This window comes from Sturnus vulgaris, chromosome 23 (genome assembly GCF_052056855.1).
Source record: "Sturnus vulgaris isolate bStuVul1 chromosome 23, bStuVul1.hap1, whole genome shotgun sequence".
Lineage (NCBI taxonomy): Eukaryota > Metazoa > Chordata > Aves > Passeriformes > Sturnidae > Sturnus > Sturnus vulgaris.
This window is the reverse complement of record NC_142265.1, coordinates 3,923,030-3,948,214: the sequence shown is the minus strand read 5'-3', so window position 1 is coordinate 3,948,214 and position 25,185 is coordinate 3,923,030. Positions and strand designations below refer to the sequence as shown.

Genomic DNA, 25,185 nt, shown 5'->3' with positions numbered 1-25,185 from the left:
GATGCTTGGAAAAGATACTTGACCTCTTAGAGCACCATTGGAGATAAAATCTTTTTTCTCCCCTGCCACAGGTTATTAAAAAATGCCATTGAAATAAATCAAAGGCCATCCCTATGACTAAACCTGTCCTGGCTGAGCCAAATATTTCATTTTTCCAGCTAATTTTAACCTGCTGGCTACAATCATGTCACTATGTCAGCTTTCCAAAAAGACCCAGAGACCTCAAAATTTCAGAATCATAGAATCACAGAATGATAGAATCAGAGAATGACAGAATGATAGAATCACAGAAACACAGAATTATAGAATGATAGAATGATAGAATCACAGAATTATAAAATGATAGAATCACAGAATCACCAGGTTGGAAGAGACCTTTGGGATGATCAAGTCCAACCCAGCCCTAACACCTCAACTAAACCATAGCAGTGAGTGCCACATCCAATCTTTTTTTAAACACATCCAGGGATGGTGACTCCATCACCTCCCTGGGCAGATAATTCCAGAACTTTATCACTCTTTCAGTAAAAATTTTTTTCCTAACATCCAGCCTAAATTTCCCTTGGCACATCTTAAGATACAAGACAAAAAAAAGGGGGAAAAATCATAGTTTTACCCCAAATCTTTCAATCTGGGAGACTGACACCAGGGGTTTTCATTCTGCCAGCCTGTGAGCTGAATGCTCTGGGGTGAAATATTTTACAATGGCCATTATTTAGGAAATTTAGGAAGGTGAGTGATGCAGGAGCTGGGGGCACCGAGGGGTCTGGAGGATTCTCACCTGTGGGCTGTCCTGGTAGGGAGGAGGAGGCACAGTCTGGGTGGCCATCATGGTCAGAGCTGGTGCTGGGGAGACATGGTGCATCCTGCTTGGGACTCACATCGAGAACCTGGGGGCAGGAGAACAGAGCTGCTGCATCACCAGGGATCTGCCCCCTCCCCTAGAAAAACCCCCCAGAAAGGGAAGGACAAATAAAAGTCAGAAAGGAGAGGTGACATTCCTCACACGCAGTCCCTGCAGGAAATTCAGGGTGGTTTGATGACCATTATTGGCATTTGATGGTTTGTTGAGATGTGGGATTTTGGATAAGGAATGCATTGTGGAGAAAAGAGAAGCAGGGAGCTCTTCACTGGAGAGCTCCTGGAGATGATGGTGCTCCCAGTGAAACTCAGGGTATTTTCTCCTGTGTGAGCCCTGGCACACTCAGGCCATTTTAATTCCACCCCTCATGCCTAACCACAGCGCCTCAAATGGGGATTTCCATCCCCTCTCCTGCTATTCCTCTTTTCTGGAAGCACAAAGACAAGCCATACATGCAAAACTTGCCATTTTTTACATTATACACTCAACCCCCCCCCAAATGGTCTCTTTGCCTTTGGCCACCATGGAGTCCCATCCTCATGCTCAGTTCAGAAGGGACATGGAGAATCCAATGTGGAGATTCACCAACATATTTAATATACTTATTAATTAATGTATTTAACATATTCCTATGTTGTGCTGTCCAACCCAGCTGTCTCCTATGTTGAGGTGACTGACCCCATGGGCATTGAAGTCACAGAAATGTGGAAATTCTTGCTTGATTGGAACCAGGGAGCAAACCTGGATTTTGCACAGCCCATAAACTGAGGATGATGATCCTCATGCTGCCTCCAGCCTCTCTGGAAGATGCTGCTTTCTCCAAAATGCACTTATCTGGGAGGAAAACAGACTCATTTTTTGTATCTTCAGGTCCAAAGGAGATGGAGAAAAAAGAGGGGCACCAGGAAAGGACAAATTTGTAGTGGAGCACTTGGCTGGGAGAAGTCCCCAACAAATAGACCTGGTGGTAGATGTGACCCAAAAGCAATTCTTGGCCCTGAAAAGACCTCCTATTCCTATTCCATTCCTATTCCTATTTCTTTTTCCTATTCCCATTTCTATTCCTATTCCATTCCTATTCCTCTCCCTCTTCCCATTCCTTTTCCTATTTCACTGCAGCTGGGTGGTTGCTTTAGAAAGAAAAGCAAATAATCTTGCCTAAGTTCTTAAAAAACCCTGTCCTGTTCCCTCTGGGCTCAGAGCTCTGTTTTGGGCCAACTCACAAAGTCACCCAGCAAATCTTCCTGGGTCCTCCCAAAGGACATTTCTTCTTGCAGTGCCTCCTTTTTGTAAGAGGTGACAGGGATGTCCCCATGGATGTCCCTGTTGTGATGCTCTGGCTTTCCTGTGCTTCTCACCTGGAGAAGAGCCATGGCACCAGCCCATGAGGAAATGCAGAAAATGCCCTGAGATTGTGAGGGAATACAACAAAAAGCAGAGTCACCATTGCTGTCACCAAAACGGTGAGAGGCAGGAAGGTGCAAGGAAGAGGAAGAGATGAGCTCAGTCAAACTGAGGCACATTTGGGAATCTTTGTGAAGAATTCTCTCCTTTCTTTGAGGTCCATGGCAATGTTCTGATCTCCTCGAGGCTTCAGGCTTTGCCAGGCACTGACTTTCCCCACATCCACCTGGAAATCCAAGTGCTGTGTGCACAGGGCGAGCATCAACAACTCTTATTGATTTTGCATGAATAAATGAGGTTATTCTTTCTTATACTTTGCACAAATATGGATAACCCACGGATTGAACACTAAGAAATCCCACCTGAAATCCTGTGCATTGTGAAGGTAGATCAGGGTTCTTGCATGACACAGACCTCTAGCAGTGAGGATATTGCATTTATGGGATTAAAATGATGCTTTTCATCTTTTTCCTCCCAACAGCAAAATAGCAGGAGGCAAAATTATCTGCTCCTGAGCAAACTCACAGCTTAAAACCTTTGATGTCCAATGTCAAAACTCAGCTCACAGCTGCAGGCACACAAATATCCATTTCCTTGGGGGGTAGCACCAAGGGAAAAACCTCCCCACCAGAAACAGCTTCAGCTGGGGAAAAGCAGAATCCAGCACTGTGACAATCTGGACATCTGGGTGGGAAGCTAAAAAAAAAAAAATAAATAAATAAAAAAGACATTGCTATTTTGGGAAAAATACCCTGCTTGGCATCTATTGTTCCTGCCAAGAGAGATGCTACAAGCAGCACGTGGCCATTCGCTGGGGGTTTGAGCTTCTTGGGTGAATTTATTCCCAGAAGGTGGCAGCCCAGAGCCCAATTTAATTGCTGAATATTCTTTAAGCTGCTCAAATCAAGCCTTTCATTGAGGTTTATGGGTGTTGATTTGTTTGGAGAATAGGACTGACAGCTAAATGTGGGGGAAAAATAAAAAAAAAAAAAAAAAAAAGATTATAAAAGTGGGAGAGAGCTGTTGCCAACAGCAGTATATCCATCTTGGGGGAAACAAATCTGTAAATATCCAGGAAAGTCTGGTGCCCACAGGAAAAGCTGGACAGGTGTTCCACGTGGGAGCCTCCAGCCATGAATCTCAGGATAACAGAGCAGAGCTGTCAGCCCCATGGATTTATTTCTTTCCCCACAGCAGCCAACTCAGGGAAGGCTTGAAAGCTGCCATTATGTGCATTAACCCTTTCTTATTTTTTGGCATTTTTTTGTTTTATGAATTAATCCCCTCTCTTTTCTTTCTTTTCCCCCACTTCTTAAATGAATTTGTCTGTGTGAGCTCTTGAGTGTGAGCATCCAGATATGAGGACAGAACATCACCAAAGCCCTGCCAAGCCCTTCCACCTCAAGGAAATGTTCAAATCTTGGGTGAAGAACAAATTCTGGGCATCTGGAGATGAAGGAGGGCAGGAATTGCAGCCAACTCCTGGGGGATTTGCACAGAAGAAAGAAATGGTGAGCAATAAAAACCCATAAAGGCTCTCTCATTTCCGGAAGCAGCAGTACTTCACGTTTTGGCAGCGACTTGAGATCAAAGTATCCTAAATTTCCTTATGAAATAAAATTATTTCAGCTATCACTGAAATGTTGCCATTACCCTGGAAATGTATTTCCCGAAGAGCTTGTGCCTATCTAAAAGACTCTCAGATTTATAGGCTGAGGTGTTTTTTTTGGTTTTTTTTTTACCAGCAATATATTACATCCTTTTTCAAGTAAAAATAATTAAAGACTACATTGAAAAGTTGAGGATTTTTTTCCAAGATGCCTCAGAACACTTAAAAAACCAAAGTACTGTCAGTCACCCACCACCCTCCAAGTGAGTATGAGCTCCTTGATTAACAAAACAGCCATAAACCCATATTGGTTGGTCAGAATTGGGGCTGAATGAAAAAAAAAAAAAATCCCTTTTATGGACTCTACATCACTGTTTCCAAAGCAAAATGTTTGAATATTCAATCTGTAAAGCACAAATCTTGATTCTGAACCAATGGGAAAATGGGGATCACTTTTTCTAAGTCACTGAGAAGCTTCTGCCACACAGCAACACATGATAATGGAAGATTCAACACAAAAAAAATCAGAAAAATCAACTTTTCAGGCTTTTCTTCTTCACCTGAAGCAACAAAATTATTAGAGATTCTTGAGAATGTCGTTTTTTTCCAGCCATGGAGGGTATTTTGGGGTGTTGAGGGAAGGCTGCCTTTTCTAAAGGGGATTTTTTTGAAGACATTGGTGGCACTCACACTCTCTCCACAGCAGGCTGAGTTTTTTTATGTCACCACCTTCACAGAGGGCCTGTGCAGGCTGAAGTTGATGATATATGCATTCAGCTAAATTCAAATGAAGAAATACAGCAGAGCAGGGATGGAGAGGATCCTCCAGGGGATGACACATCTCACTGAGAGCCACGAGGACAGGTCACCCCTGGGGGTGATGCCAACTCTGGAGTGGCAATAAAGGGAATTAAGAGTGACCCTCTCCTCACAAATGTCTCATTTCTATCAACAAATCTTCACCTTTTTTGCCTGTTTTTAGCAAAATTACCCTGGATGATGAACACCAGCTTTTCATGCCATTACAGGAAATCCTTTATGCAACCCTGAGCTTGTTAAAAATAAACCAAGTGCTATTGAATGGTCAAAACCAGAAAAGAATCCAAGTTTTCAAGACTGCCCTCTAACCATTCCTCCATGGTCAAGTTTGCTTCCAAACAGGCTCAGGTAACACCTCCTGATGTGGGGAGATCAGGAATGTTTGTGCAAAGATATCACTGTGCCATCAAATAGTTTTCAATTTTTATAGAATATATCAAATTTCCTCAGTCCAGTCCAGTCCCAGGAGGTTTTCTTGCACTGGGAGCACCTTCTGCTCTCAGCCAAGGTTTTAGTAAATGCTCACCTCCATACCCTCCCAGCATCCTGTTATTAGTGATTGCCTGGTTAAAAAAAAAAAAAAGGAGAAATTGAGCCTGTGTTTCTGCTCCAGGCATGGGTTAAAGCAGACAGTGATTTGATATTTCTGTAGAATAAATTCTAGACCAGAGCAAATCCCTTTTCTATTCTGCTCCTAAAAATGCAGTTGGTCAATACATAAGCACTGGGATAAAAGGGAGAGGAAACACCATGCTGGAAAATGCCCAAAAAACTCTTTCCAAACAATGTCAGTGGATGGGCCCCTGAGCACCAGGAAAAGGAGCATTTATTTATTTAATATTTTCACCTAAGTATTTAAAATATTTGAATTTTTGTTTAATATTTACCTGTATTGATTTGTTACTTGTGTTTATTTAATTAATATTTCCCAATCCTGCTCCCAACTTCAGCTCCATAGAAAGGATGGAGCTGCTTCAGTGGATTTCTGATGAGAACAACAATTACTGCTAAATATTTCTCTCCTCTCCAAAGATACCCATCTCTGAAAGGCTCCAGGGATATCTCTGCAACATAAACATGAGAATAAAACCTGCAAGAGCCAGTCAGAGCTTTAGTAGACAAGGTTAATGTACCTTGAACAGCAGCATTAAACAACTTTGCTCATTTTTTTTAAGTGGAGAGCTGAGATACCTACATACATTTTAAAGTGTTATTTTTATAGGGGAAGACCATTAAAGCACCTTCCAAAACAAACTGGCACAGGGAAACATCAAAGAAGCTTCTTCAAAGTAACCTGAGAATTCTTGAATTTTGTGCAACCCAGCCCTCTGCCCAAGAAAAGTTCCCAAAAGAGCAAGTTGTGATTTTTTTTTTTCAGCAAATCAAAAAGCTTTGAAGTGAAGTGTAGCTGAGGAACCCCAAAAAGGCAGAAACTTCCTCTTGCTGGGCATGAAATTGTAAAAAAAAAAAAAATAATTCTGGTTGTAAAAAAAAAAAGGGAGCAGATGAATGTTTGAACAGTTCTTGTCTGAGAGCAATTACCTCTGAACAATTTATGCCCAAAGTCTTGCATTCACACCTTGGCTTGTGCTCTTCTTTCCCCATCACAGCCTGCCAATTGCACGGGTCAGCAATCACTGAGCACCCACATTTCCATGCTGCAAACACCAAATCTTGCCAGGGGCAGGGGAAAGGGACTCTGTGTGCTGGGGAAAAGGGAATTTTCATTCTCATGGAGCAAGCCCTGGGGTAATGGTGGTCCTGACCACAGGGCTGCCATGGCAGTGCCCAGGTAAAGCTCTGAGCTCTCTTCTGTACCTTTGGTTTTTTTCTATTGCTGTTGTCACAAGTTCATTTTCTCATCTCATTGCTGTTTCCAGTCAATTGTTCTTACCCCAGCCCGTTTTTTGTGCCTCCAATCTTTTCTCTACAGAGGACACAGGGGAGGGGAAGTGAATGAGCTGCACCGAGTTTTGGAGACTCGGGGAGAGGGCACTAAATTAAATAACAACAACCAATTTCTGTGCCACTGCAAATACCACAAAGTGCAAAACAAACCAGTGCAAAACCCACCTGCAACCTCCACACTGCCAACAGCTCTGGCACAGACCCCACCACAAACCAAGGGCTTTTTGTAAATGCTGCTCCCATCCTTAAACACCCCACAATCAATATTGCACCTTTCCATATTTTCAGACAGGTTTTAATTTGATGCCTTGCCCGGGCATTGTTTTGCAACTCAATTGTTTGTTTTGCAACTGAAATCTCGCAGGTTTTACTCAAATCTCCAAAACCTCTCTTGAGTTTTTTTTGTCCACCTGGTTTTTGGTGGACTTGCTAAAACCAGCAGAGTGAACCCAGCTGCAGAAACACGGGTGAGGTGTGAGTGGGAGCATGCAAAGAATTCCCAGTTCCCTGACTGGGAAATTCAGGAAAACAGCAATACAAGGACACCAAACAAAATCCTCCCTTAAATCTGCCTCATTTCTTGCTATATCCTGCTATCATGCTTGGAAATTTTCCCCTTGGGAGGGGGAAAAAACTCCCTCTGAAACCCCATAAGGCAAATAAATCAGAGTTTTTGACTCGCTGAGTTTTCACTTCATATCCCTCTCCTGCAGCTCTCTGGCTCCTCCTGGTCTTGAATTTCCTATGTAAAATGTTAAATTCCCTATGAAAAAATGACACTGCTGACCAGAAAACAAAAATAAGGTTTTCCTTGAGGCATGTCAGGTTTTCTGGCACCTACAGAGGGTTGTCCCTATCCACACCCCGAGCCAAGGCACTGAGGATTAAGACAGGAGCATTTTGATTAATCACCACAATTGAAACATCTTTCATTTGCCCATTTGGAAGCAATTTTTGGGCCATATTTCCAGCCTCGATGATAAAAGAGAAGTTTGAGGTATGATGTGGTGATTTATAGGGAGTTACAACGAGTTTCAAACTCCTTTAGTGCCACTTAATGAGACTGTCCTCTGCATTTACTCCAAATGGGAATAAACCTCAGCCTGGACTGAGCTCAACACCATGAGGAAATTGGGGTCAAAAAAGGACTGGGAAGTGTTCATGGTGTGAGACAGATATGCTGAATTTTTTTCATTACTTTTTTTGCACCATGACAAAAGGTATGGCCTGGCCTTGGAGGTCACAGAGGCTTCAGGAGGAGGAAAACTGAAAGAGTTTTGTGCCTGGAAACTGAGGGGACCAACACACAGTGGAGAAAGCCAAGGGAAACCAAGTTGTTTCTCAGAAGGCTTCAGGAAATTTCTATCATTAACCACTTAGATGCCAGCCCAGTGTCCCAGAAGGTGATTAACTGGACACCCACCACCATCACATCTTTCTGTGCCTTTACAGGAAGGTGTCTGGACCTTGTTGGCACAATTTGCTGAGAACTTTGGGTTTGTTCTCTTTGCTGGAGATATTTCCAGGCCAGGTTGCACCTTGTGTCCTCCAAAGAGAGGAAAATACACAAAAATACACAAAATACATGGCAGGGTAATGAGTCCTTTTGATGCCTTAAGATTTTAACCTTTACATTTTCCAAGTCCTGTCTGCATTAGTGAATAACTCTAAACTCCATATAAAGTGTCAGCTACTGACACTTTGGTCAGACAAAACAATTCCTCTGGGCCTGGAACACAAGGACACCCTACAGCCTTATGTCCTGAAAAGTACAAAAAAAATATGAACTGGGGAGGAGCAAACTGGGGGAATGTGACTTCATTACCTGGAGCTGGAATTGGACAATGAACCCCTGATATGTAAATAGAGCAAACTCAGAATTGTGTGGAAAACTGGTGAGCACTGTCCATGTTGGGTGCAGCCTCTGGGAGGCTTTGGCTGCCCAAGGTGGATCTGTTAAAGGCCTTTAATAAATCCCCACTTTATTCTCTGGACTCTGCCTGGCCTCTGGAGCCACTGCAGGGCATCACTTTCATGCCAGTATTGAAACACAGATTGGGAAGAGGGCATCAAGCAGGGAGGATCCCCCCAAAAATGATCATTGTGGTGACCCCAAACCCCCCACACTCACCAGCAGAATAATTTCAACATGAACACCAACCTGTGCCTTTATCAGAACGGGGTAAAATCAGGCTAAGGAGATTTTCATCACTTCCTTAATTGTGGGGGTTTTTTTTGTTTTGGCTGAAGTGGGGTCACCAGCAAGAATCAGAGCTTAAAGGGCAGCCTGGGGGAAATAATCCTCCCCCATTGGCTGCTTCTTATTAAAAGGGATTTTCTTCTCAGAAGAAAAGACTCAAAGAAAAGATGCTGTGCTGGACCTTGGACCAAATGAAGGTTTGGGGTTTTTCCCCACTTAAATATCACCAGTTTAAGAAGAAACCAGGCACTTTTGCAGAATATTTATGCAAATTGAAGGTGTCACTCCCATTTTCAGTGACCAAAGATTTCTCTTTGCTCCTACAGGAGGGAAGTTGTAGCCAACAGGATTTTATTTTCTGTGTCACCTACTGGGTGCCCTGCTTTTGGCACGGATCAAGCACATTTGTCACTCTGTCAAGCCCTAATTTTAGTGATTGGGGTTGACTAAAGGACTGTGAAACCCTTGGTTTCATGTATATCTTATTTTAAGCTCTGCATTTCGTTTATTTTTAGTAGGTGACCATTTCTCTGCACCCTCCTGCAGGCTGTGCCAAAATCTTGCAGTGATAACAGCCTATATTTCAGAGTATTTTCACAAAAATATATCTGTGTTTTCCTCCAGGCTGCTTATGTCTTGTAGGGTTCTTAACAATATGTTATCTACACTTGAGCTTTAAAACAAGACTCTGTGCACAGACTGATTTCTTGAAAAAATTTTTAAAAGTGTAATTCTGCTCTGAAATGCTCACTACATTTAGAGAAGGGTTGATACCACTTCAATGCAACAGAAAACAGCAGAAATTCCTCCAAACAAAGCCACACCAAGGTCATGACTCACCACATCCTGCTCAATTAATGTACATAATTGCACAGTTAATACATATAATTGGTTAATTAATATAAAGCTATGCAGCCTTACTGTTAGGGGGTGCTCAGGGAGCCACTGGCCTGGAAGTGTCCACCCACTGCCCCAAAAACTGGGTAGGGATCAAAACCTGAGAAAGAAAAAATGAAACATTTGAATATTGAGAGAAAATGATGAAATAAGAAAGTGAAATCCTAAGCAAAGGATGAAGGTCTGCACTAGGAAAGATATTCTGGCAGTGGCAGTGAAGCCATGGGTGGCAAGTTGCTCTTAATGCATTTTTTTTGGAAGGATGATGGGGAAAAACAGGAGAAATCAAGGAAAAATTAGGTGGGAACATCCCCTGGAGGTGAAAGCAGGAGTGATGGCTGAGCTAGATCAGGGATTTTCCCCAGCAGGTTTCAACATCTCCAAAACAGGACAAAAAACAAATTTAGAGGTCGAACCCAGCTATGTCCAGAAAACAAAGGCTTTGTTGTTGTCTGGCCACAGGGGATGGAGGTCAAGGTTGTCCTGTCCTGTCCTTTTCCTCTCCTGGTGGCTGCAGAAAGCTCCTCACAGGATCACACTGAGGGCTGCAGGTACAATCCAGGTCTGCAAAGAGAAAAAAAAAGGAAAAAAGGAATAAAACATCACTGATGTTGGCTGTGCCCCCCTTTCATATCATTTCCCTGTTAATTGTGATATTTCCTTGAGTGTAAATGTGTTTTGGTATTAAGGCTCAGGCAGAGTGAACTGGGGAACAGCCACCTCCAAAATGGGGGAGCTCCCAGGCATTATTTCACAAGGAAAATCCATCTGATATGCCAGAGATGATTTTGCAACTGCCAAGAACCTGGACTTCATGGGACTGGGATTTCAAGGCCCATCTCAGCAGTTTCAGTGGAAAAACAAAGATGGGCTTAGCAAGGACCAGCACAGCCACCAACACAGGGGTGTTTTGTGTTTGTCTGCAAAAAAAAAAGGAATACAAGAGATAAAATTCACCAGATGTCTCCATATATATCACCTCCAGTGAGCCCCTCAGACCTGCAGTATCCATTGATGAACATCAGCCCCAGACATTACCTCCATGTCTAGAAACATCACCTGAGATCTCCAGAATATGTCTGATGTATCTACCTTGAGATAAATCTCCTGGTAAAGATCTCCTCAGTGTAAACCCCCTTCTATTTTATATAAATATATAAATATATAAATATATAAATATATATATTCCAACATGTCCCTTGATGCACACAGCCTCTGCCAAGCCTGATGTATCACCCTGGTACAAGGCAGCCCTCAGCAATGCTCAGCTGACAGGAACATCTCTGACCAGGAATATTTCATGAATATCTAAACGGCACCTGCCTGGAGCTCCTCAAACCTGTCACACACCCAGCATGGCACACATCACCTTCAGGGAGCTCCTCAGATTTCAATACACGTCCAAAACACCTGCCCTGATGTCCAAAACCTGTTAGAGATCTCCTGAGATTGCTGGGAAATGTCTCACACACAAAGATGTGTGCACACCTCCACTGCTGGTTTGAATGAACACCTGATATATGGCACCAGCAGCACCTCCAAACAGCTCCTGAGCTGCCCAAAACACACCTGAGATACCCAAATAACCACAGAACCTACAGAGAGCTCCTCAGCTGCCCAAAACACACCTGAGATACCCAAATAACCACAGAACCTACAGAGAGCTCCTCAGCTGCCCAAAACACACCTGAGATACCCAAATAACCACAGAACCTCCATGGAGAGCTCCTCAGCTGCCCAAAACACACCTGGGATACCCAAATAACCACAGAACCTACAGAGAGCTCCTAGTTACCCAATACACACCTGGGATACCCACAACAACCACAGAGCCTCCAAAGAGCTCCTTAGCTACCCAATATAACCTGAGATACAACATCCAGAGAACCCCTGGAGAGCTCCTTGATGCCCAAAACTCACCTGAGATACCTACAACAACCACAGAACCTCCAAACAGCTGCTCAGCTGCTCAGCATACACCTGAGATACCTACAACAACCACAGAACCTACAGAGAGCTCCTCAGCTGCCCAATATAACCTGAGACACAACATCCACAGAACCCCTGGAGTGCTCCTTGCTGCCCAAAATACACCTGAGACACCTTCCAACACCCACAGAACCTTCATAGAGAGCTCCTAGTTACCCAATACACACCTGGAATACCCACAACAACCACAGAGCCTCCGAACAGCTCCTAGTTACCCAATATAACCTGAGATACAACACCCACAGAACCCCTGGAGTGCTCCTTGCTGCTCAAAACACACCTGAGATACCACCCAACATCCCAAGAACCTTGAAAGAGCTCCTCAGATCCCCAATTCACACCTGAAATACCAACCAACAACCACAGAACCTCCAAACAGCTGCTCAGCTGCTCAGCATACACCTGAGATACCTACAACAACCACAGAACCTACAGAGAGCTCCTCAGCTGCCCAAAACACACCTGGGATACCAACCAACATCCACAGAGCCTCCATGGAGAGCTCCTACTTACCCAAAACACACCTGAAATACCTTCCATCATCCACAGAACCCCTGGAGTGCTCCTTGCTGCCCAAAACACACCTGAGATACCACCCAACACCCACAGAACCTCCAAAGAGCTCCTCAGCTGCCCAAAACACACCTGAGACACCTTCCAGCATGCACAGAACCTCCAACCAGCTCCTCAGATCCCCCAGAGCACAGCCCAGGGATGCCTCTCTGCTCCCCATCAGCAGCACAGAGCTGTGTCTGGTGTGGTGAGGGCAGGCAGCAGATCCATGAGAACTGTTCTGGCCTGGTTTTAATTCCACCCCAAGCCCCTGGCAGTAACAGCACGTGTGGTTTGTGCCTTCCCAGCAGGCACCATCATCTTCCAGCATCTCACCACAGACATGAGTCCAAAGCTGATACAGGGGGAAGCCTGCATAAGGAAATGCCATTTCTGGAAACTTGGCCTGAGGTCACTGCCCAAGGGTTTGGAAACAACTGGGTCACTGCAGGGCAAAACACAGCAGAAACCTCCAAACATGGAGAATCTGGTGAGAGGGACAAAAGGTCAAGGTGCCTCTCGACTTCTCCAGCCAGTGTGGGTCCTGCCAAGACAGGCAGAGACCTCATCTGCCCAGAAGGGTCTAAAACTCTTCCACAGCAGCAGGAGAAATATTAAAATTATTTATGGTAAAAAATTAATGCTCATGCCTTGGAGGAGCACGAATGGGCTGATGTCAAATACACATCAGGAACCTGGGACTTGATTTTCACTGGATTTGTCCTGACATCATGATGGAAAAGCTCAAGTTTTGCACCAGTCCTTCACCCCTATAAAGACTTTTTTCTATCCCACAAGAAAGACTTTTCTCATCTGGGGTTGCTGTGTGACCAAAAGGTGAGGGTGAAGGAAAAGGAGCAGAAATAAGGCTCTGTCAGTGTTTAAAGGGCTCTGACAGACTGATTTCATCCCTGGAGGTGGTCAGGCCCGAGGTCTTGGGTGCTGCCTGCATTCAGGATAAAATCATGGTGCAACTTCTGCAGCAGTGATGCCATTTTTGTCCCCATCACGAGGAACACAAAGAGCCAGCCCCACCAGGGACATCTCCCTGAACACCCTTGCAGAGAGAGAGAGAGAGAGAAGCCTTTTTGAGCTGGTGAACACTTTTAGCAACTTCAAAAGGCATCCTTTGAAGTTCAGCAAAGGCCTTTGAAGTCCTCCCAGTGCAGAAGGGAATGGAGGAGATGCCTCCTCCAAGATGCTCCACCACAGGCAATGCAAGATCCACGGTGTCCCATGGCTGCCCCGGGGCCATAAATGAGACAGCACTCCTGACAAGCCATCAATCCCCACAAATGCCCTAAATCCTGATCTAGCTGACCTGAATTGCATCCAGCAGCAGAGATGGGAGCCCAGTATCCTGGGACAGCTGCAAAGAGCCAAGGGCATCCCTCTTAACAAGTTTTTAATGAAGTGGAAGGGAGTGCTAATAAAGATGACATTTAATTAAACAAAATTCCGGATTTTTTGCAAAAAAGTGTAGGATTTTAAAGCAAGAAGGCTTTTCCCAGCATGTCACTGTGTCTCTTCCAATGGTGCTTCCAACCTCATCATGGCAATGCTGTTTGATTGTGACTATCATGTTTTAATAAATTAATAAATTCAATGCCAGCTCCTCTGACTGAGGGGGAAAGCACAAATGGTGAAATCCTCAGTACTGCTGGGTTCTGTTGAATTATTTTTATACCCCACACTATGCCCAGCAGCAAGCTCCACTGGCCCCAAACTCCACACCCATGGGGACAACCAAAGAAACCCTGTAGGTGTGAAAAACAACATAAATGCAGAAATCAGAGCTCAAGTTTCAGTTAACCCTTTAAGGAGCTCCAAGGGACGATCATGACACTCCAAATACCTCGGCAATACCTGCTGCCATCTGCCAGCAGGACTTTTGTGATAAAAACCTTTGGTGTGCTGGGCTTTCCCCCAACAGTGCAATTTCTGTAACTTCTCCAGCCTCTGGATAAGAGCTGGGGCCTTACCCCAGGTGTTGGGGATGCTTCAAAGAGGCAAAGAAGAACGAGGTCTTTTCATTTCAGAAGTAAAACTAGCAATGCACCAACCCCACCCTTTCTCAGAGAAAGATTTGAGACAGGCCCATACACCCAAATATTTTTGTATTTCTGCAAAAAGCAAAGCTGCTTTGAGGCAAAACACGGCTGGGAGAGACGTGTCTGCTGGCAGAGCCCTGTTGTAGGGGACTCCCATTTATCCATGTAGAGAAATATTGGACATTCCCAGCCCAGGAACGTGCCTGTGAACACATCTGGATGTGGGGAACAAAAGCAGCCTCCCTCCAGTGTGCTGATAAATAATGGAAAGGCAGAGTGCCCTGCAGAAACAGCACCACACTGCTCGGCCTCGGGCGAGATGCAGGAAAATTCGGTGCCCACGAGGTCTGGAACAGTGGGATTAATAACACATCAATTTTAATGCACGGTGGCTTGTGCGGGTTTTTTTTCCCCTTTTTTCTTTTCTTTTTTTTTTTTTTTTTTTTTCTCTCTCTCTCTCCCTGCTTCACAAACAGCAAAGTGAATGTTTGAGCATCTCAGTGGGGGGTTAATGAGGACTCTGATTAGTTATTCAGATTTGCCGATGCTGCCTACATCCATCCTCGGATGGGGGAGTAACAGCAAAGGGTTTTGCAGAAAAAGCTTTTAAAGATGACCTGCATGGTTTTCACAGCTCAGGGGGATGAAGGTTTTGGGGGGGCTCACATTACAGGGGTCCCCAACCCCAAAATCCTAATGCCAACTTGGAGATGGAAAAGCTTAATTTCCCTTCATTTGTAAGGGATGCTAAAAGCTGCTGCACGTTCAGCCATACCAATTCCTGTAAAGTTTCTGAAGAAAATATTTGATTTGTGGGATTTTTTTCATTTGGAAAAAAAAAAAAAGATTCTTGGGTGCCCTTAATAAAATTTCTGTGCAGTTCTGGTCAGGAGTATAAGACCAAAAAATGATGGATGGACAGATGCAAGGACACGTGGATTCATGGATGCAGGGATGCAGAGATGCATGGATGAATAAACACGGGCAAAAAACACATGGAGGCAAGGGTGGAAGAAAAGGATCATCCCATCAGCCACCACTGGGCTGCAAAAATGCAACAACTGCTGCAGTATTTCCTACAGCATCCCATAAAAGTCTAACAGTGCTTTATGTCCTTGCAGAAAAGCAATGAGCTCACCTCCTTGCTCCTTGACCCAGGGATATTTTAGGCAGGTTGAGCTCACATCAGTATTTTAAGAAGGTTGAACTGCTGTATTTCGGGGTTTCTTTCCACATTTAGGCTTTTGTTTCTTCACCTGCATCAAAAATCAAAAGGGAACCTGAGAAAATAAATGGTGGGTGTCCAAAATGATGCCAAAAAAAGCCTGAAGGATGGAGCCAGGGAGGTGTTTCATGGCATTGCAAAGGGGCCAATAAAAAAATCAGACATTATTTCAGGATTCACTCTAGGATTCATGAAGAAGAAATATTTGAAGGAAGCAGGAGGGTGAAGGCACTGTCTCAGTGGTAAATTCATCCTGGCAATGAATGTCAACACTTGATTTCTTTTTGGGTCTAGAGACCCAGCAGGCTCTTGCTTTGAGCATCACCCCACCGAGCACCCAACAGGGGCTTTGGGGGGGCTGAACCCCCCGGTATTTGTGTCCTTTCCCAAACACCTGCCAGGATCTAAGGGGAAAGACAAACTGGAGGTATCCTGATCTCACAGGGAGGCACTCCATCCCAAACAAGCTCTTTTCCCAAGGACTGCCTCCATATGCTTAGTCTGGCTTTTAAACGGTGTGTTAATTGTTCTGAATTAACAGCTCCAGCTGGAGAAGCAAACAAGCAATTTGCAGCCTTAAGATAACACCCAACTTATCTCAAGTGATTTAAGTTGGGATTTTTTTTTTTTTTTTTTTTTTTTTGGTTGGTTTTGGGGGGGTGTTTTTCAGGGAATGTAACACCTTGCTGGTTGTGAATGCATTGGCCAGAGCCTGGCTAAAATCACTTAGTGCACCCAATCTATCAGGACATGGCCACAGGAGGAGGTGGGATTGTAGGACAAAGGAAAAAAATGAAAAAATCTGCATTTCACTTTGCTTTAGAGACAGGAAAAATCTAATATATTCTCATCACTGCTGGGCAAACCCCTGGCTGCAGAAGAGCTAAGGATTATTTTCTCCCCAACACCCCTTTTTTTTTTTAATTACATAGAATCAGGGAATCCAGGAATGGTTTGGGTTGGAAGGGACCTTAAAACTCATCTTGTTCCAACTCCCTGCCACAGGCAGAGACACCTTCCACTGTCCCAGGCTGCTCTAAATCCCTGTCCAGCCTGGCCTTGGGCACTGCCAGGGATGGGGTAACCTGTGCCAGGGCCTCACCACCCTCACAGGAATTCATTTCCATTTACACTTTGTTTCAATATATTCAAGCTCTCAAAAAGACAAAAAAAACACCAGCAAATTCTTTCAAGCTTTACCCCTTTTCCCTCCTTCACCTTTTTCTCTTTTCCTTTTTGCATTTGCTGCTAGAGGAAGGGAGAAGGAAAGACCATGATGATTATTTGTTTACAACACTGGATCTTCAACATGGATATATCCATTAAAAAAAAATTGTCATTTCAGCAATTTAAATCCTTTCTAATCTCACTCAGGGTGTGGGATTCAAAGTCCAGCCCTCTCTCCCCACCCTTCCATGCCTGGTTTTAAGAGGAGCCAACGATTCTTGCAGAGAAACAAACTCCACAAGGAAAGATTTTTATGATTATGACCAAGTGTCTGTCGCCAGATTGAGGGGAAACTCCTCTTGCTACCTGTCGTGGTTCCAGGCAGGACAGGGTTAATTTCTGCACTGCCTGGTTATTCTATACCACTTCACATCTTTTTTGGGGGGAAGGGCAGGAAAGGGACTCTCTTCCCAGCCAGAACAGCTCTAGTTTAAGGTGAGCATTTTTGTATGTGAATCACTTTTTTTTTTGTACCCTTTTGTTATTAATATTGCTGCTCTTACTGTTTGTTTTCTCGTTCCGGTTCCCAGTAAATTGTTCTTATCTCAACCCATCTTTTTGATGATGATCTTTGCCTTTCATTCTAATTCTAAAAACCCAGGAGGAGAAGGGGAGGGAGGGGAAAGGGGATGCAGTGAGTGGCAGCACGGTTTGCAGAGTCTCAGCAGAGGCACAGAATTGAGGGGAGCACTCCTAAACCACGACTCTACCCCAGCCAAGAGCTGGGAGCCAACGTCCATCAGCCTTCAGAAGTGTCCCAGGAGCATCAGGATTGGGGCCTGTCAGATGTCTGGGATCGTGGGTGAGCTCCAACACGTTCTTCTGCTGAAGCTGGGACAGTTTGTCTCCATTTTAATCTCCTTTTCCCAAAGGAAAACAAGGTCTAAGTGTCCCTGAAGACACGGAGAAGGGACATGAAGATGCAATGATGCATCCAAGGATGGGGGAAACACAAACCCGACCCTGGGGCACTGGGACTGGGGCAGGCTGGGATGCCCAGACCCCCAGTGCCAGCCTGTGCTACCTGACCACCTCCTGGCACATGGATAAAGGAACAGGAGACAGGATAAATCACTTTGGCACCTTCCCTGGGCATGGCAGCCCTTGATAAAAACCCAAAACTCCAGGGAGGGAGTGACACCACACGATCCCCAGTGCACTCTGCAGCACAGATTAATCCTTCTTGATGGAGAATTACAATTAGGGCTCCTTCTTAAGGAGATATCAGCAATCAGATATCTTATCAAATGCCACCTCAATTATTCAAATAATCCCTGGCTCTCAGATTTGGGTGCTGTTTAGGGAAAGCAGTCCGATTAATGTGCTGACACTTCCCCATCACGTCCCACATCCTCAACTTCACGTCTGATTACGGAATTTGCATTCAATTTAATTTTTTCCATCTGGAGTAAATGAATAATCCGAGTACCTACCCCAGCCTTAATTACATTTGTTAAATTAAAAACCTGGGCTGTGAGAAATTTAAATGCATGTAGCTCCATGGCCAGACAAACCTGCATGTTCAACCTGCTGCAGCCCTGCCAGCTCCTGCTCCAATTTCTCTTCCTTCCCCACAGCCAGGCATCAAGGAAATTACAACTAGAAAACAAAAATCCTTTCTAAACGATGAAACAATAGATGATCTTTTGACATTTCCAGTGCTGTTTGCAAGGGAATGAGATAAAATGTAATAAATTCATATACTTCTGTGTGTTTCTTGGCTCCAGCAGCTAAAATTTCCATCTCTTTATGCAGGAGTCCTGGGGAGCAGAAATCCTTGATAATGCCAAACAATTCGACACTTTATTTTCTCTTTACTCCACACCATGCAAAACACAGGCTTCAAGCTGCCAGCTGCTGGGAGTGAAACCAGATGCCACATCCCTTTTCCATATGGAAACAGAAATGGCCCCGTCTGGGGGGGCCGGGGGCTCCCCTCAGTCCCAGCCCTCTGTGACCCCAGGGCTGCTACTGGCACACAGCAAAGGCTTCCTCCATCAGCAAAAAAAACACCATTTCAATGGTGCAATTGTCATTTTCCACACTCAGCCGGATCCTGGTACCCTCAGACCCAGGGAACATCAAAAAAGGTTCGCCCCAGACCACATTTCCTAATTTTAAAATAAAGAAGGAAACGGAGAGGTGGAAGTAAAACTAGTGAACTTGATAAATTTTTCAAAATCAAGTTAGCAGGAGCTTGCTGAATTTCCCTTCTTTTGGAGATGATGAAACTTAAAAGGATGGAATTAATAGGTGGACTTGAAGTGGTGATGAGAAAAGTGTCCAAATAATTAAAGAATAATTAAACACTAAATGGAAGATAAAGCATTACCAGCTCGGACCATTTTAGGATGAATACTTCACAGATTAATTGGAAATGGGAAATGTCAAATAAATAAATGTAGGTGTTGATCTAGATGTCAGCAGCAATGAAAAGGTTGAGGAAAGTCTTTTCTCAACACTCACAAAGACTGAATTAAATAACTTCCATGTGAGTGAGTGCAATGACTGCAATCCCCCAGTTTGAGGCTCGGGAGCCCAGGAATAAAATACAGTTAAAAATAGTCAGGGAAAGCCACGCTGGGGTAAAGTGAGACAGGTGAGAGCAGAATCAAAAACAGTTTTCCCTTTCCTCCCAGCATGCTCGCAGCTCAGACAACACTTCTGCACTCCTGGAAGCTGGATTTGACTCCCCAGCCCAAAAAAATCCCTTCAGAGGCTGTAACAGAGCATCCCCCGGGCTCAGTGGCCAGCAGAGCAGGCAGCTCAGCTGCAGCCCCATGGATCTGTGGTTCCTCATCCTTCCTGACTTTCTTCTGCTTGGTTTGGAGTTCCCAGTCACAGTTCCAGAGAAGGAAACATCATGTTTTAGCAATGATGTCCCCAGCGAGGCTGTTTAAAAATTAATTAGTGCCATGCAACGTATTAGTGATGAATAGTAATTGTAGCTTTTGTACCTACTTCAGTGCCTTCTACATGGTTGTTATTCCAGCTTTTCCATGGTCCTCCAGCCAAGCAGGACCTACACAGAGCATACCAAGGAAATTATTGGCTGTGCCCCCTGGAAATACCCAACTCAACAGCAAACACCCACCCCAACGTGTTCTCTCTGAAGCTTTTTCAGAAATTCAGGTCATATTTGCTGAGCAGGTTGGGAACCTGCTGTGCTCACAGAGGTGCCCATGGTCCCAAAACAGCAGCTGGCCAAGGGTAGGAGCCTGCCCAAGGCCAGTCCCTGGGCAATGTGGGTGCTGTGGAATAGAAGAGGCTGTGGGTCGTGGCTCCATCCAGGGTGGGGGACAAAGATCCTCCCTCCATGGCCAGACATGGGTGGAGATCTCCCAAACCTGAAGAACCTTCAAGGATGGAGGTGTGCCAACCCCACGTGTATCTGCCAGCCCCAAGGATGAAGATTTTCCTCCAAACCCAAGGAAGAAGAAGATTCCCATATCCCAAAAATGGAGATACACTCCCAATTATGAAGGTGAAGATGCTCAAGCCTCAGGGATGGAGCTCCACAAAACACAAGGAAGAATCCACCTAACCCCAAGGCTGGGAATTCCCCCAACCATAAGGAAAGGGATCTCCCAACCCTGCACATGGAGATCTCCAAAAAACCAAGGATGGAGACTCACAAACTTCAAGGATAAAACTCCTGAGTATGGGGATCCACCCACCCTGATGATGTAGAGCCTCAAAACCCAAGGACCCTCACAACCCTGAGGACACAGAATCCTGCAGACTCCAAGGATGGAGATCCCCCAACCCAAGAATGGAGAGACAAATCCCCTCCAGGACAAAGACCCCCCCAAACCTAAGGATGCAAACCCCATCTCCCCAACCCCATGGAGGCCAATCACCCCCTGGGACTGAAGTGACTGAAGTCTTCACCCCACACTGCACAGAGCAGAGCCTGGAGTCATCACCCGGCTCTGGGAATGGCCACCCCCCAAACTGAGACCCCAAATGAGCCATCTCCAACCCCAAATGAGCCACCCCCCCAAACTGAAACCCCAAATGAGCCACCCCCAAACTGCAGCCCCAAACGAGCCAGCCCTGTGCTCCTTGTGGCAGTGAGTGAGGCAGCAGGGACCCAGGAACCTCGCTGTGTGGACTGCCTTCAGGTGGATGGAGGGGGAATTTGCTGGCACATCTGGAATATATTGATTTTATGGCATGTTTCATATCACACACAGGTACTTTGAAGCAGTTAAGTAGTAGCAGGGCAGCACGTCCCCATGGGTGGGCTGTGGTTTGTGCTTTCAGCCCGAGCTGCACCAGCATGACAAAGGGGCTGGGGAGACAGAGCTGACGTTTTCCAAACACAGCTCTGTGCCTCTGGGGGCAAATCCAGCAAGAAATTAAAACCCAAAAGGCCGAAAAAAAAAAAAAAAAAAAAAGGAAGAAAAAGAAAGAAAACTACTCCCACATCTAAGTGATGTTGATCCCCACATCAGGCTATTAATAGGCCCATCACAAATTGTAAATGACTCAGATAAATTAAATGGCTTAGCAACTGTGAGGAAAGCCCTTCTGAAGATTCATTTGTTTTGTGGAAAAGAAATAATTCGAGAATTTAAAATCTTTTTCCAGCAGCTTGACACAGGCACTCTGTCAAGCCCACGTGTTGATGCTCACGAAGCCCTGGGAGGCAGTGAGCCCTGAAAGAAGTCAGAGAATCACAGAATCCCAGAATGGTTTGGGTTGGAAGGGATCTTAAAGATTCTTCCAATTCCCTGAGACTGGCAAAGACACCTCCCACTGTCCCAGGCTGCTCCAAACCCCATCCAGCCTGGCCCTGGGCACTGCCAGGGATCCAGGGGCAGCCACAGCTGCTCTGGGCACCCTGTGCCAGGGCCTGCCCACCCTCACAGGGAACCATTTCTGATATTTAAACCTTCTCTCTTCCAGTTCAGTGCCATCAAAGTGCTCTGTGAACCTCCAAAAGCAGGGGGATACAGGCGTGCTCCTGCTGGGGAGCACTAACAAGGCTGCTCCTCCTCCTAGCAGAACTATTAAATCCTCAGCCAATGAAGAGGTGTGGAAATGGGATGATTTCACCCAAAACATCTCCATGCAGAGGGAAAGCATGAGCTTTCTGCAATTAAAAAAGAAAGGGGGGACAGTAACATGGGAAAAGAGTTAGGGTTGCAACCCTGAGTGCAGGGAGGGGCAGGACCTGCAGTGATCCCCCAGGCCCAGGGAGCTGCAGTGATTTACCCCCCAAAGCAGGGAGCCACTGCTCTCCTCCCACGTTCATTCATGAAATTCATGAGTTAAACCTACCTGACTTCAGAGGCAAAGCCCAACTCCCCATTCACAGCCCTTTTAGCTCATGCAAAATTGAGGGGCTCCTCACCTTCACACGCTATTTCGCCAGCAGCAGCAACTCAAAACCCCTTTTAGTGCAAGTTCAGAGGTATAAAAGATGCAAAACACCCCTAAATTATTCACAGGGTGTTTCAATCAAAGCCACACTATGGGGTAAAGGGAAGGATCTGGTGACCCTGGGGATGTCTCCCCATCTCTGTCTGGATGGAAAAACCCTTCTTGTAGTTACTGGGCAGGAGTGAATGGGGGAGACAATAAAATAAAAGGGTTTTCTGTATCCAGAAAGGGCTGGAGAGTGAGGAATGCAAGAAGGATCCATATTTCAGGTGCATCCAACCAGAGAATCCTGGTTGCATTTGCCCTTTGGCAACACTGAAGCTTTTCCAAACTTTTATAGCACCAGAGGAGTAAAATTAAAGCAGGGCACGGGAAGAGAAATTGCAAACCAAGAAATCCAGCAAGAAAGGATAGGAACAACTAAAAAAAAATATTATTTTGTATTTCAAATACAGGAGGTTTTCAAAAAAGGAAAAGCCTTCAGAGATATTATTTTCTTCCATTTTTTTCCTCTCTGTTTTGCTTCTTTCTCTTTCATTGAGCATCCAGGTGCTCCTGAGCTGGGATTTCCATTTCTCGGCTCCTTCTTGGGGCAAAACCCCAACGGCCCAATACAAAAAAAAAACCAAAGCCCAATCCCAAAAGTAGGACACTGAGCCTGCTCAATCCAACCTCAGCTTGAGGCTCACTAATTACCCAGTAATAGTATTTATATGCTGCTGGCACACTCGGAAATGCAGCTCCTAATAACCGAGGTCAGCATCAATATTAATGTCCCTGCTTGACTCTCCATACGCAGGGACCAATGAGAGACAAAAAAAAGCCATCACAGCAAAGTGAAAAGAGGAGCAGAAAATGAATTTTAAAAGTATTTTCCTGTGTTTGGGCAGGAAGGGAGTGCCTGAGATCAAATGAGGGGAGCAGCAATAAGAGCAAATGGAAGCTCCCAGAGCTGAGGCATAAATCTTCCAGCAGTGCAAAATTTTTCACCATTCCTCAAACTTTGAGTTTCCTCACAGGTAGGAACAAGCCAAAAAAACTCTTCCTGTGATGGGAATAGATTCCTAAAACTCAGGGCCTTCCCCTTACCAGAGTTACTCTAAAGCAATCAGTTTCAAATATTCACCCCTGCAAAAATCAGTCTTCTTTTGGTTGCTCATGCAAAACCCCAGGCTTTGGGTTGGCTCAGCTGGAAACAACCTCCAGAGAAGCACTTCTTTTTCCAGTGAGATTTTGGGAGCATATCCCCCCAGATCCAATATTATATTGCATGCAAATGTACACAGAATATTTGCAGGAACATGGCTAAGCAGGACATGGTGTGGGTTGCAGACTTGTCCCATCACCACTCCATAATTCGATTAAAAAACGTCTTTTCTTAATAATTTCTACGCAGAGACACTTGTCACACCAGGAGCATTAAGGCAGAGTTTAAATGGAGTTAATAAAGTATTAATAGCCTGCAGTAAGGCTGGGATAGATCTGAGCTGCATGAGATCAGGACAAGGTGTTACTGCCACTGGAAAAAAAATCCAAGGTCTTCCCTGAGAAATGCAGCAGCAGGAAATCAGATTTCTCGTGGGAAGATGCATGTTTGGGGGATGTTTCCCATCCAAATGAAAGCTGCCAGTTGAAGATCAAGCATGGATGTGGAAGAGCATCAGGCAGGGTATCAGCCCACCCCACTGACACCAATTCATGGTGATTAATGCTGAAAGAAAACCAACAGAAGCCGTGAAGTTCATGCCCAAGAATTCAACGTTAAGACATTCCCGGATCATCATTTTGCCACACTTTCTTTCCAATGCAATTTGAGAATTTCCTCATTTTTCGTCAAATTCCAAGCAAGAAAAGGGTGAACTGTGGAAAGAATTTGAAAATGGGTGCACAACTTCCCCCAGAAACTGTGGCTCTGAAGCATTTACTGACACGTTTGGAGCTGTTGTTAAACAACATCAACGAGTGACATTGACCCTCCAGAGAAGACCCAGCCCTGAGTTAATGACCACAATGGCAATGAGTAAACTGTTGATCCTACAGAGAAGACCCAGCCCTGCATTGATGACTATGCTGTGTAGAAACAGGACTCAAGCCAACTGCCTAAAGACTGCCATAAAAATCAAATGCTACTATGAAGTGATTTCAGGTATTGCAAGAAATCTCCAGAGACTAATTATAACCTCGTTTGGCAATTTGGGTGGAAAGCACACTCTGCAGTTGTAGCCTTGGCCATCAATTCTGGTCCAACTTGAGATCTTTCTAAAGAGCCATTGTGTGACCCAGTGGAAATGGCAATTTTTCATATGGAATTTTTCCCAAAGCTTAAATCGCCTCTTTATTAAATATTTCTCAGTTCTAACTTGTGGAAAGAGGCTGCGAGGTCTATTCCAGGAGGAGCAGTCTGTGAGAAAATGTCAGAGGGTAAAAAAGTCTCAGGGAAAAAAAAAAAAAAAGTGAGGATTTCCACTCGAGATGCTGACTGGCACCACCAGAGAACCAAAACCTTAAAACAGGAGAGATTTGGTTTTCTTTGTTGGGGTGATGAAAGAAGAACCATGAGAAGGAGTAACACCTTCTTCCACCTTCTCCAGCTGCTGCAAACCCAGCAAGAAATTAAAATCCAAAAGGCCAAAAAAAAAAAAAAAAAAAGAAAGAAAAAAAGAAAGAAAAAGAGAAAGAAAAAAGAAAGAAAAAGAGAAAGAAAAAGAGAAAGAAAAAAAGAAAGAAAACTACTCCCACATCTAAGTGATGCTGATGGTCACCTCCTTTTGGGCATTCAGAAATGCTGTTTCTCCAATAAAAACCCTCACTCTAAGACTCCTCCCCACCTTCCAAGACACAGGAGAGAAAGGAGAGCACCTTCCCCCAACCCTTCCAGCAGCATCAGAGAAAACACCAAAATCACCACACCTTGCAAATCCCTCCCTGCCTTCCCCTCCCCAACATCTGCTTTCCCCAAGCATCCCCCAAGATGTCCAAAACCTGCTCAAAATCACCACCTGCCAAACAAATAATTGAAATGGAGCAAGAATTAATTAATCAATGTGTTAATGA

The 25,185-nt window shown here is 44.7% G+C and overlaps 1 protein-coding gene across 10 annotated transcripts in view; it reads right to left on the bottom strand.

Annotated features, from left to right (window-relative positions):
• Window positions 1–25,185, bottom strand: part of PKNOX2 (PBX/knotted 1 homeobox 2) — a 90,160-nt gene that overhangs the window by 29,306 nt on the left and 35,669 nt on the right. For 2 of the 10 annotated variants that reach the window (XM_088177812.1, XM_088177814.1), the window contains exons 2-7: window positions 19,705–19,765; window positions 18,258–18,342; window positions 15,430–15,547; window positions 10,116–10,263; window positions 9,724–9,799; window positions 782–890 (exon numbers count right to left, since the gene is read on the bottom strand). In XM_088177812.1, the coding sequence (XP_088033938.1) occupies window positions 782–865 (84 nt within the window). In that variant the 5' untranslated portion in view covers window positions 866–890; window positions 9,724–9,799; window positions 10,116–10,263; ... (1 more) ...; window positions 18,258–18,342; window positions 19,705–19,765. Of the gene's footprint in view, window positions 1–781; window positions 891–9,723; window positions 9,800–10,115; window positions 10,264–15,429; window positions 15,548–18,257; window positions 18,343–19,700; window positions 19,766–25,185 lie in introns of all 10 variants that reach the window. The other 8 variants (XM_088177809.1, XM_088177810.1, XM_088177808.1 and 5 more) reach the window with 6 other exon arrangements.